The sequence below is a fragment of the Aegilops tauschii genome, chromosome 7, assembly GCF_002575655.3.
Source record: "Aegilops tauschii subsp. strangulata cultivar AL8/78 chromosome 7, Aet v6.0, whole genome shotgun sequence".
Classification (NCBI taxonomy): Eukaryota; Viridiplantae; Streptophyta; class Magnoliopsida; order Poales; family Poaceae; genus Aegilops; species Aegilops tauschii.
In genome coordinates, this window is record NC_053041.3 from 636,655,208 (window position 1) to 636,668,870 (window position 13,663).

Below are 13,663 nucleotides of genomic sequence, written 5' to 3' on the forward strand. Positions count from 1 at the left end.
TGATGTTTTTAATGAAAAAGGGATGCTTGCCGGGTTTCCCTTTCGTGGGTAAATCCCGCGACAAGGAGAGAATCCTTGTTATTGTTTAAGATAAACGTTTTTCGCCCGGCAACAGGCGTTGCCGTCCCCCCACTCCACTCGACCGTTCTCGCGCTCTTGGCGGAGGCAGGGATGAAGTGGGCTTTAGGCTCCTCGTTCTACCTCCTTGCCACCGCGGCTACAACCAAATCCGGACCCAGGAAATAATCCTTAGGTATAGGAAAAAGGGGAGCACGACAGCCTAGAGGTAAAAACGAGGTTTCACATGCCCCAGTCCTGTTCCGAAATGCATGACAAAGGATAAAAGACTTATCTGGATCTGCAGCCCCCCCGGCAATCTCATCTTGCCGTGGTTGGATCCTTGTGCTTGCAGACCCCGGCAACTCTGGTTTGCCGGGGTCGGGACGCCGGTCCGTTTTCTTTCTTCCAAGTAGCTCGGCAGAAGTGCTCATGTGCCATGTGAACCAAAAGAGGACAGAAGAGAAACAGATAGACACGCACTCGACCTCTAAGCTAGGGCTTAGTCGTTGCTGAGCACTATCAACCCTAACCAAGGAAGAGACTCGACCTAGCATACATGCTATAACTTAGGGCACCAGCGCTTCATTTATTTATGCTCAGGGTCTGCGCCTGGCTTTGTACAAAGGGTCACATGCCTTGCCGGCAAAGCTTGTACAAAAGGTGGCTTGCCGCGAGGCCCGGCAAGCCGCACCTTATGGGTAAAACTTGCGAAGATTCTCGATGTTCTAGGAGTTGCTCACTGGGACAGCATCTTCGGTCTCCAGGCGGACTGCGCCGGGCCTGGTGACTCGCATTACCCGATAAGGGCCTTCCCACTTCGGTGTCAACTTGTTGGAATTCTTGGCCAACTGAATGCGCCGAAGAACAAGGTCGCCTTCCTCAAAGCTTCGGGCATGAACCTTGCGGCTATGGTAGCGGTGCAAGGCTTGCTGGTAGCCTACTGCTCTCACAGCCGCCCGAAGACGATCTATCTTGGCGCAACTGCTCTTGCTCAAGCTCATCATAAGCGAGCACTCGAGGTGACCCGTATATGAGTTCCGTGGGGAGAACTGCTTCTGCCCCGTATACCAGGGCAAAAGGTGTCTGGCTGGTGGCTCGATTTGGCGTGGTCCTGATCGACCAAAGAACCACCGACAACTCATCAATCCAGCGCCTTCCACTCTTGTGCAGCTTGTCAAAGGTCTTCGTTCTCTGGCCTCGCAACACTTCAGCATTTGCCCTCTCCGCTTGGCCGTTGCTCCGTGGGTGTGCCACGGAAGCAAAACAGACCTTGCTACCGAGGTCTTGAATGTATTGCATGAAGGTGTGGCTTGTGAACTGCGTGCCGTTTTCGGTGATGACTCCGTTTGGCACACCAAAATGGCAGACCAGTCCCTTGAAGAACTTGACGGCTGACTGAGCAGTCACCTTTCTCACTGCTTCCACTTCCGACCACTTTGTGAACTTGTCGATTGCAACGTACAAGTACTCAAAGCCCCCGACAGCGCGGGGGAAAGGGCCCAGTATATCGAGCCCCCAGACCGAGAGTGGCCAGGAGAGAGGGATTGTTTGAAGGGCTTGAGCTGGTTGGTGAAGCTTCTTTGAATGGAACTGACACGCTTCACACTTGGTTACTAGTGCCATCGCTTCCTGGAGGGCGGTCGGCCAGAAGAAACCTTGCGGGAACGCCTTCCCGGCAAAGGCCCTCGACCCTATGTGGGAGCCACATATGCCTCCGTGTATCTCCGCCAACAGCTCCAGTCCTTCCTCCCGGGGGATGCACTTTAATTTCACACCGTTTGGCCTTCTCCTGTACAGGACATCATCGACGAACTGGTACAGGGCGGACCGACGGGCTACTTTTCCCGCTTCTTCCTGCTCCTCAGGAAGCTCCCATGTTTGGAGGAATTGGACGGTATGCTGCGCCCATGCCGGAGCCTGGGGCTCGACGGCAAGGACCAAAGGCATTTCTTCCGCCATGGGAGCGGCTGTCTCTACGGCCAGGGCTTGACGCCCTGCCGGAGCCAGTTGCTCCTGGGCAGGCTCAGCATCCGCGGCAGCACCCTTGCCGGCAGCCCCAGGGGGCTCGGTAGGAAAGTACTTGCCGGGACCTGACTTCCTCCGCTTGTTCTGCCCCGTTAATGGCTCGACGGATGGTCGAGTTAACTGGAGCAAAAAGGTACCTGGTTCCACAGGTAGCTTGAATGCAGCACGCTTTGACAGGTAATCGGCGACGTCGTTCTCCATTCGGGGGACGTGCTCTGCTTGGATACCGTCAAAGCATTCCTCCAGCTTCCTCACCTCATCTACGTAGGCCTCCATCAATGGGCTCTGATATTCCTTGTTGACCTGTCTGACAACGAGCTGTGAGTCACCCCTGACGATGAGCTTCTTAACCCCGAGGTCTGCCGCGATCCTGAGACCGGCAAGCAATCCCTCGTACTCAGTAGTGTTGTTGGTGGACATCTCCCTGGGGAAGTGCATCTGGATAATGTACTTGAGGTGCTCTCCGGTGGGTGCGACGAGCAGCACACCGGCACCGGCGCCTTGCAGCGAGAAAGCCCCATCAAATTACATGATCCAGTCGCGGTCTGCTTCCTTGCCGGGGAGAGTGGTCTCCTGGATTTCTTCGTCAGGCGTCGAGGTCCATTCTACAATGAACTCCGCCAAGACTCTGCTCTGAATTGTCGAGGTACTTTCAAACTTTAAACCAAAGCTTGACAACTCCAAGGCCCATTCCACAATCCTTCCAGTCGCATCTGGGTTGTGCAGTATCCGTTGCAATGGGAGGCGGGTGACGACAGTGATCTCGTGGGCTTGGAAGTAATGATGCAGCTTCCTCGAGGCCATAAGGAGGCCGAAGAGCAATTTCTGCACATCAAAGTACCTCGATCTAGCTCCCTGCAAGAGGGAGCTGACAAAGTAAACCGGGTGCTGCATCATCTTCTTCTTCTGCACCATCTCACTTGACTGCGCGAGCACTGCCTCGGCGGCATCAGACTCTGCCGGGGGCCTCGCCTTGCTGGCAACAGGCCCTGCCGGGGGAATCTTGGGCTTGCCATCCGCTGGTTCTGCCGCCGTCACTACCCCCTCGTTGACCTCCCTCTGTGCCACCATCGCGGCGCTGACCACTTGATTCGTCGCCGCTAGATACAACAGCAACGGCTCTTGTGGTTTAGGCGCAACCAGTATTGGCGTGGAGGAAAGGTATTTCTTCAGATCCTGCAATGCTGCCTCGGCTTCTGGGGTCCACTCCATTGGGCCTGCCTTTTTCAAGATTTTGAAGAAGGGAAGGGCACGCTCGGCGGATTTGGAGATGAATCGGCTCATGGCGGCAACGTAGCCGGTGAGCCGACGCACATCTTTGATCCGCTTGGGCGCCTCAATCTGCTCGATAGCCTTGATCTTGTCTGGGTTTGCCTCGATCCCGCGCTGCGACACAAAGAACCCGAGAAGCTTGCCGGATGGAACGCCGAAGACACACTTCTCAGGGTTCAGCTTGAGGTTGATCTTGCGCAGGTTGGTAAATGTCTCTTCCAGATCTTGCACAAGAGTTGGCCCGTCCTTGGTTTTGACCACTATGTCATCCATGTATGCCTCCATATTTCTATGGAGCTGAGGTTCAAAACCAATTTGGACTGCTCTTGCGAACGTTGAGCCAGCACTCTTCAACCCGAAAGGCATCCGTAAAAAGCAATACGTACCACATGGGGTGATGAATGCTGTCTTCTCTTCATCCTCTCTTGTCATGAAGATCTGGTGGTAGCCTGAGTAGGCGTCGAGGAATGATAATAGATCACACCAGGCTGTGGAGTCAACAATCTGGTCGATGCGCGGCAACGGAAGGGGTCCTTAGGACAAGCCTTATTGATATCTGTGTAATCAATACACAGCCTCCACTTCCCATTCGCCTTGCGCACCACTACCGGATTGGCCAACCACGTCGGGTGGAGCACTCCTCTCACCAAACCTGCCGCTTCCAACTTCCTGATCTCCTCTGTGATGAACTCCTGCCTCTCCAGAGCCTGCTTTCTGACCTTCTGCTTGACGGGCCGCGCGTGGGGGAAGACAGCTTGGTGGTGCTCAATCACCTCCCTGGGAACACAGGGGATGTCGGATGCTTGCCATGCAAACACGTCGACATTCGCCCGCAGGAAGGTGACGAGCGCGCCTTCCTTTTTGCTGTCGAGGGTGGAGCCTATAGTGAAGGCCCCTAACGTGCCATCCTCCCTGACGGGCACCTTCTTGGTCTGCGGCGGCTCGACTCTGGATCTCTTGCTCTTGTCGGTAGAGCTCTCTGGCACGTCCTCGACGGTAGCACAACACTCCGAGGAGGTGCGCTTGCCGGAGTGGGTGCGAGAGGTCTTGGCGGGCTTCTTCTTCCCTCCCGGGCCTTCAGCGGCAGGAGCAGGTGCCTTGACGGCAGCTGCTGCAACTGCTTCCCGGTAGAGTTGGTCGGCGCAGATCAGCGCGTCCTTCTTGTCGGAGGGGACGGAGATGATGGTCAACGGCCCGGGCATCTTTAGCAGGTTGTAGGCGTAGTGTGATGCCGCCATGAACTTGGCTAGTGCCGGGCGGCCGAGGATCCCGTTGTAGGGCAAGGGGATCTCGGCCACGTCGAAGACGATCCTCTCCGTCCTGTAGTTCAACTCTCCTCCAAATGTCACGGGCAGTGTGACCTTTCTCTTCGGCTGGCTCCTCCCCTGATTGACCCCTTGAAACGTGCCCGTTTCCTCGAGGTCTCCATCAGGGATTTGCAACCTTTTGATCACGACAGGTGAGATCAGGTTTAGGCCGGCCCCGCCGTCAACCAACATCTTGTTCACCCTGAGGTTGTGTATCGTTGGTGAGACCAACAATGGCAAACAACCGACCGCGGCAGTGCGGTCAGGGTGGTCCTCGGCGTCAAAGATGAGGGGCGTGCTAGACCACTTCAGCGGCTTCTGAGCGTCGAACAACGGCTCTGCTGCTGTAATCTCACGCGCCCATTGCTTGAGCTGGCGGTGAGAGGTATGCAGCGAGGCGCCGCCATCGACGCACATGGCCTCCGTAGCCTTCTGGAACCCTTGCTCACCAGACTCGTCGTCCTCGTCGTGATCATCATCTTCTTGTTTCTTGTCGCGGCCCCGGGCGGGCCTCTCTTACTGGTTGTCCTTGCCGGGGCGGCCTCCTTGGCTGCCACGCTTCTTGCCGGATCCCTCAGCACCGTCCTGGTCCTTCTCCTTGTCCCGCCTCTCGTACTCAGCCTTTTGTTTCTCAGCAAGCAGCTCGACTTGTCGGCAGTTCTGGAGGTCGTGGCCCTTGGTGCGGTGGATCTTGCAGTATTGCTTGCCGGAGCTTCCTGGCTTGTTGGTAGCCGCCAAGGCCCGGCAGGCGGCGCACCCGGCAATCTCCTTGTCGGGGGCGTCTGCCTTGACCTTCTTGCCGGCACCGGTATCGTCAGATCCCTCAACGGCAAGCACGGCCTTGCCTTTGCGTTTCTTGTTGCGACGCCGGCCCTTCTTCGTCAGGGTGGCGACGTCTTCATCGGTAGAGTCGGTTTCCGCGCCGGCGTCTTCGCCGGGGTACTTCCTTCCCTCTTCAGCCCGGGCGCACCTATCGGCCAGAACGTAGAGCTCGGCCACATCCTTAACTTTGGTCATCGCCAGCTCTTCGCGCATCTTGCGGTTGCGCACGTTCTGGTGGAACGCGCTGATCACAGCGGCATGATGAAGGTCGGGGATGTTGTACTGCACCCGGCTGAATCTCTGGATGTACTTGCGCAGGGTTTCCCCTTCCTTATGGGGAATGATATGCAGATCACTGGCCTGGCCATGAGCTTGGTGGCCTCCTGTGAAGGCGCCAACGAACTCATGGCACAGATCCGACCAAGAAGAAATGGAATCCACCGGCAAGTGCATCAACCAAGACATCACATTGGGCTTGAGCGCCAGCGGGAAATAGTTGGCAAGCACCTTGTCGTCGCGAGCCCCAGCAGCTTGCATCGCGATGATGTAGATGCTGAGGAACTCGGACGGATGGGTCTTGCCAGTGTACTTCTCGCCGACGTCGGGCTTGAACGTGCGGTGGGACGGCCACTGGAACTGCCGCAGCTCATGGGTAAAGGCCGGGCAGCCCACCTCGTAAGGTAGGCCGCCGGGGCCCCCCGGTGCCGGGTGGTCCATAGCGGGTCCCGCCCGCTTGTCCGGCTGGCGGTGCGTTTCGCGCCGGCGCTCGACGGTGGTTCGAGCGTCTTTGTGAGCTCGCTCCCGAAGGACCTGGCGCTGGTCGCGGAGGGTCCGCGGGTCGGACGACGCTATGGAGATGTTATCACAAGCGTCGTCGCGACGGGCCGATGCCCGCGGCGGCTGGCGAGGAGGAGGAGAGTGCACCGTGGCCGCAGCTCCCCCGGTCCTCCCAGCGCCAGCATGTGGTGGCTCGATGGAGCGCCGACCTGAGGGCCCCGCTGGTCGCGGACCGTCTTTGTTTGAGACGGCGACGAGGCTCCGGATGGTGGCCCTCCACTCGTCGAGCTTCTCCGCAGCAGGAGGGAAGTCGAGGAGCAGCTGCGCGCGCGCCAAAGCATCCGCTGGCGCGGGCGGCGGCGACAGCTGCGCGGATCGCGGCGCGCTTCGACTTCTAACTACGTTAGAAGGAGCTCCGTTATGACCCAGCGGCTGCGTGCCATTTTCGCCAGCGCTTCGGCGAGCGTGCTGAACCCCTTCATCTTGCGGATGACGCACAGGGCTCTTCCCACGGCGGTGCCCAGGGTCACCAACGTGGTGACGCTGCTCGGCGCGCACCATGGGAAGAGCGCGCGGTGGTCGCCGGTGTGGGCGTCTTGGAGGTCGCTGCGCCGCCCGGAGGTGGCACAACGACACCCCTGGAGGGCCCCGCGCCGCCTGCGGGGGGCCCGGCTCCGTCTTTGGATCTAGCGATGTGCGGCCGGTCGTCTGGTCCGCGAACGACGCCGCTCGCCAGGCTCTGACTGTCTGGGTGATGCTGGTGCTCGCGGACCGCGGCCCGGGTCCTGTCTGCGCCTGGTCCACTGCTTGTCCGCACCGGCATGGGCCGTTCGGCTCCCAACGAGCCCATTGCCGTGGTTGTCTTCTTCTTAGGAGCCATGGCGACGAAGAACTGCTAGGCTAACTACTAGACCAGATTCTCACAATTGCGCTCCCCTACCTGGCGCGCCAAAGATGTCGGTGTGGAATGACACCTATGGGATCACAAGAATCCCTACTACGGTTGCCGGGGCGCGGGGTTGCGACGAGAGCAGGGCTAGTAGACAGCACAAGGATCGTTTACCCAGGTTCGGGCCGCGAGGATGCGTAAAACCCTAGTCCTGCTTTGGTGGGTGTATTTCAGAGAGTTCTTGGGCTCTCGAACTAGCTGTGGTCAGTGCGTGGTTCGAAAGAGCCGAATCCTTCTCCAGTATGCCCTGGGCCTCCTTTTATAGTCGGAAGGGGCTGCCACAGTGGCACACAGGAGGTGGAAAGGCGTACAGTGCCCTGAGCTTATCGTTCGTATTACAGGACAAGATGCATTTAATGCGTAGCTTAGGTGTCCCCTTGCTTTATTGGGGATGGGGGCGAGGCCCGTCCCGTCCGTCGCCGCTCCTCCTCGCTTTGACGCGCGCCCTGGCCAGTGAGGCGCGTGGTGCCATGTATGCAGGCAGGCAGCTGAGGTGGCGCAGTGGCGGAGCCTTCACGAAGATCTGTATGCCGCCACGCAGGCGCTCGATGAGTTGGCCTGGGAGCTGCACGTTGCCACGCAGGTGCCCGCCCAGCTGGTTGGGCTGGCAGCTGCATGTGAACGGCGGTGGAAGCTTGGTTGGCGTGGGCCTGGCGGTGGCCCTGCTGGCGTCCTTGGTGAGAGCCTTGCCGGGTGGCCCGGCAAGGGTCTTGCCGTGGCGCGCTGTCGTCCTCGGCAAGGGCCTTGCTGGGGTCTGGTGGCCTTCCTCGGCAAGGATCTTGCCGAGGATCGTCGTCTTCTAATCCTCATCTGATCTTGAATATGTCTTCACCAAGATCTGCATGCCACCACAGAGGTGCCTTCCCGAGCCCTGGCCCCACGTGGATGATGGTGTTGGGGACCGTGGGCTCAAGGGTGACTCGCTCTGTTGGTGTGGGGTGAGCTGCCCCGGCAAGGGTCTTGCCGGGGGAGCCTTCTTCGTCCCTCTGCTCCTTGTGGTCTTGGCCTTGGTATTGCTCTGATTATCTTGGGCTTTGTTCTTACGTTGGCTCACCTCCCCTGTTCTGCTTGGCGTGACCGTAGGCGCGGCTCTGACTGCCCGTGCACAGATAAAGGGGTACAAAAGCGTGCCCCTCTTTTTATACACCTACAGTGATAGCGAGCCGCAGAGACCTAACATGGACAGGGTTCCAGTGGCCAGGGCCACCCAATGTCCGAAAGCCACTCCTAAATATTATATGAAAAGATCCATGTGGATGCAGGCATGAGAGCGTCAGGGGGAAGATCCGCATCAGTAGTTTGTCGGGATAGGGAAGGCAATTATCTTGGCAGATCCGCTCTTGTCATCGCTGGTGTAGTCGATCCAGCTACATTGGAGGCGGTAGCTTGCAGGGAAGCAATATCCTTAGCTCAAGATCTCCAGCTCCAGAAATTTGTGATAGCTTCATATTCTAAACAGGTGGTGAGTGACATTCAGAAGGGCAACCAGGGCGTATATTGACTATTTTTGAAATCAAAACCAGATCTACTCCTTTTAATTGTACTTCTACTTTTGAGAAGCATGTGGTCAATGTTGATCCATATAAGTTAGCTAAGTATGCACTTTTTTAGATCAGGGGCGACAAGTGTGGCTTGGCCAGCTTCATGACCCATTGTGTATCACACTCAGTGTGGACTTTGAGCAATAAAATTGGCATTACCCCTAAAAAAACCACACATATTTGCCGCCCACGGGCGGAAAATAGGAACCTCTCATAGGGTGCTCGATGTGAAGCAAACGCCCGTGCTGCCATCCAGAAAGCGATGGGACACAACTTTTGTATTTTCTTTTTCCTTTTCATCTTTTTTATCTGTGGAACCTTAAAAATATTCACGGATTAAGAAAAACATTCGAGAATTTCTGAAATGTTCAAGATTTTTTAAATAAATATATGTAAACTTAAAAACAAATTCGCACCAAATAGCATGTGATTCATGGTACACCTTTTCTTTTCTGGTCCAAAGGATAGGTTTGGTTATTTGTCATGTAATCCTATATAAACCTCTACATGGATATATATCTTCACTTATTCACACTTGAAAAGCAGTCTAAAGGGGAGGCACTCCTTAGAGCACAGCACAACTCGGAGCTTCGGCTCAGATCCGAGGGACCTAGTAAAGAGCGGAACAAGAACAACGACACATATATATTGAGGAAAAATCTATAAATATTGCCATCACAAGTGCTAAGAAAAGTAAAATAAAAAAATTCAAAAATTATGATTTTTTTGCCAAACATTAACAAATGTTTTGATAGACTGCAAAGTTTCATCACCGGATAACATTCCTGCAAAACGTGGCAAAAAAAAATGGATGCTCCAAAATGTTATTTTCAAAAGCATTTTGGAGTATCGATGTTTTCCAACATTTTCCATGAATCTCATTTTTTTAATATTACCACATGTTCATGACGAAACTTTGGAAGCTATCCAACAATTGCCAATGTTTGAAAAAAGAAATTGTTTCCATTTTTTTTAGATTTTATTGTTCACCCGAGCTCACATGAGTCAAGATCACAACAACACTTTCGTAGGGAAAGCTCCTATATATTAGAGCTAGCATAACTTTTGCGTTAGGCGCAGTGGTCAAATACGGTATTCAATACTAGCATATTAGTGGCTCGTGGAGTTCTTGATTTCATCGACATGTTGGCCTTGAACTGCTTCAGTCACATCAGCCCATGCGAGGACTCACATACATGAAGCCTATTGATTTTGCAGCAGCTAAACCATACGGCCTCTGCAGCAAAGCTGGCTAACAATGTAAGAATCGATGGATCGATTTGGCGCTGCTATCTGCAGCTTTTCTGGTGGCTTTTCATTACAATATACATAACTGACTTACAAATCGACTTGGTGAAGAATTTCAAACCATAAACAAAAGGGAACTTATATACTAATATAGATACATGACGTGCTTACTCAAACAGGATACACATCATAGATACCTTGTTGTGGATACAACTATAATAAGCATTACATGACATGTTGCATAGTATACAAAACTTCAAACTCCTTTTTTGCGGGGTAGCATGTTGTTGCATTATGCATCAACAACCGAAAGAAGCATCTGCACAACATTTTCCATGGTGGGCCTTTTTCTGGTATCTTCTTCTACGCAAGAAACGGCCAACTTGACCATAGTTCTTGCCTGCAACTCATTGAACTGGCCATTCAATCTCGAATCAACGAAGTCAGATATCCATAACTGTTGGCCACCCTCCATCATTAGATTTTCTGCAAGCATCCTAATGACCCATCCAAAGACCGTTTCCACTTCCTCGTCAGCATTTGATGCCCAGTCTGAAACACGAGCCCCCTTCAGTAGTTCCAAGACAACCACTCCGAAGCTGTAGACATCAACCTTTGCTGTTATTGGTTGGCTAGAGACCCACTCAGGAGCTATGTAACCTCTTGTTCCATGGATCCTCGACACATTTTTATTGGATCCACCTCTACTCACAAGTTTAGCAAGGCCAAAGTCACTGATCTTCGGGTTCAAGTTGTCATCCAACAATATATTTTCAGGCTTCAGGTCACAATGGATAACCCACTCCAAGCATTCATGATGAAGATACGCCAATCCTTTTGCCACCCCTATAGCAATATTAAACCTTTCATTCCATTCAATTAACCTTGTGCTACTAAACAAAGTTTTATCCAATGAACCATTCTCAACGTACTCTAGAACCAGTATCCTGTGTGGGCCATCAGAACAAAACCCCCATACCCTCACCAGATTCATATGGTAAATCTTCCCAATCACACTCAGTTCATGTTGGAACTCTTCCCCGCCTTGGTTTATGTCTGCCAACCTTTTCACCGCCACTACCCTCTTGTCCTTCAAGACCCCCTTGTATACATGACCAGATGCCCCACATCCAATTTGATCCTTAAAATTTTGAGTCGCTCTCTGCAACTCCTTGTAAGTGTATCCGCGAAAATGGTTGGTTATCATTTCGTAGCCAATCTCAACTGGCCATACTCCTGGTAAGTGCTTGCCCTCCCTTCTCAACACAAACCAGCACCCTAGTGCCACAAATATCACCTCCACAAAAAATATTGCTAATAAGAATCCATACAACAAGTACAAGTACTGCAAGTTTAATCCACTATGACTATCTTTGGGTTGATCCAGAAAATCGGGAGTGAAATATTCGGTCTTTGCACTACAATTAGGAGCATATCTAGGATCAAAAGGTTGAGATTGAGGAATTGAGGACTTTGAGACCTGTAATGTCTTAGGAAGCTTGATATAGATAGAACGGCCCAAACCCGGCCTCATTTCACCACCCAAAAGGGACGACTTTGGATAGCAACCTCCACTTGCTTGCCAGTATAGAAAACCTTTGCAACTGCAATCGTTCAAGCATATCTTCTTGCAAGTATGAAATGAAACAGAGGTATTCTTACTTTGGTCATTACCTCGGAAGTCAGTGTTTGGTAGCTTCACAAACATCTCCTGCCCATCACAACTAGGATTGAATTTCGGCTTGCAACCTTGGCTCCTATCATTTGGGTCGATGATCTCATGTCCAGGAGCACATGCACAAGAAGGCCTAGGTGTATACACACATATTCCATTCATACCACATAGACTACGTATAGAGCAGGTCTGAGGAAGTGCCATCCATGTGACCAACCATGTTCCATCTGTCTTATTTAGACTATATAATCTAAGGTTGCCATCATAATCCAAGGTTAGCCTCCTCATAATCCTAATGCACCAATCACTAGCCTTAAAATTTAAATTGTCACTTCCAAGGAAATGCCCCCAACTATCAAGGACCCCAATTGTGGTGGTATTAAACGAGTTTCTTTGCTTTGTCCATATGTCACTATTAGGATTTGGCCAGTAGATAAAAGAGATATCCTTCTCATCGTCAAACAATGTGAGTAGATGTTGATCATCAAAATGAAAGCTGTAGCGCCCAGGAACAAGTAACCTACTAGTAGATACCAACTTGGTAGCACTAGTAATGTTCTGATAGGGCAGCAATGTATCAGTAGGAGAATGAAAGCTTTGCCATAGAATAATATCACCTTGGCCCTTCACGATGAGGTTCCCAGTGTCCAATAACTGAGCTTTTATAGCTTTTGATGAAGAGTTGATATTGTTTTCCCACACGGACTGTCCATTGTAATCCTCTAGAACCATTCCGCCATCCGCATACAGCATGACTCGGGATCCCCAGGAGTACACAGGATGGAGATGATTTGCGCTCCAGACGACAGTCTTGTCAACTGTGTTGGAGAACCAAATAGAGAAGACGGAGGCATTTCGGGAAATGTTTTTGAAGCCACAGGTGAAAGTGCTATCTGGTGAATGGAGCATATGGGAGCTATCCTCTATGGAGAGAGAGGAGCCTGGCAAGAGGAATTCACGAGCTGAGATGCGCAAAAACAGATGAACCAAATTTAGTAGGAGTAGAGAGGCAGAGCGTGCATCCATATTTGTTGAGGCACTCGAGTTGATCTATGGAATGATCACAAATGGACGCTATTATAGAAATCAACTAGTGGTACACACTCCAGAGAAGCGATATACATCTACTATAACTAAATAGGAAACTGATTGGCGTGCTTGTCCCTTACTTGAGAATGATAGCTGGTTCTAGTTCGTCAATGATGCAATTAATAGTTAGTTGAGAAGTCATTGTTATTAAGTTTGAGCGTTGTAGATGACAGTAAGGATGCAGACCCCACGGCATCATCTTTTATTTTAGCTGGCTGATGTATACTCATGAAATAAGGATGTAGACCCCACGGCATCGTCCAATTTAGGCCACTCGTGCTCAAATTTCATCATCCATCACGCTGGAGATAAGTGAAAAAGGTTACTTATTTCAGTTGTGTGGTGACAATACAATGATATATACGAGTAATTAGTTTGCTATATTTCGTACAAAGGTCCCCAGGATCAATTGTTTCTCAGTAAATAAATGGTCAACTTTGCAGCAGGGATTTCACTGTTTCACGTATCCTTCTCTCAATAACTTCTTGTCTTTTTCTTGGAAATTGGAATTGCAACTTGTTCTATTCGGTCAACAATTCAACTATTATTGAAGTCGTTGTCTTTCAATCAGGTCCATCCATGTTTCAGGCTTTAAGCGGCTGATGTGTACTTCTGAAACGAAGCTCCAGGGGAGTACATAGCATAAAACTACCACTTTTCGTCCTATGGTTCCAAAAAAACATCATTTTTTTGTTTGTGACTGATACCTACCACTTTTTTCGTCGGTTGTCTCAAAAAACCCAAATCGCCTTGTGTTTTACAACCGATCGCGATAATGACAGGTTGGGCCCGCGTGTAAGAGCTCTGATTGTTTGACCGTTTTGTTTGACCGTTAACTGACGTGGCATAAAATCAATCAGGTCCCTGCCAAAAAAATAAAAAGCAATCGGGTCCTGTA

The 13,663-nt window shown here is 51.9% G+C and overlaps 1 protein-coding gene across 1 annotated transcript; it reads right to left on the reverse strand.

Moving 5' to 3' along the window:
- Positions 1–10,032: 10,032 nt before the first annotated feature.
- Positions 10,033–12,792, reverse strand: LOC109763759 (putative receptor protein kinase ZmPK1). Its single transcript, XM_020322619.4, has one exon. It carries the CDS (start codon positions 12,700–12,702, stop codon positions 10,294–10,296), a length of 2,409 nt encoding a protein of 802 aa, XP_020178208.1. The 5' UTR covers positions 12,703–12,792; the 3' UTR covers positions 10,033–10,293.
- Positions 12,793–13,663: the final 871 nt, after the last annotated feature.

What these genes read in the sequence shown, in the direction of transcription:
- LOC109763759 (XM_020322619.4), bottom strand. Translation starts at nt 12,702, where the DNA reads ATGGATGCACGCTCTGCCTCTCTACTCCTACTAAATTTGGTTCATCTG.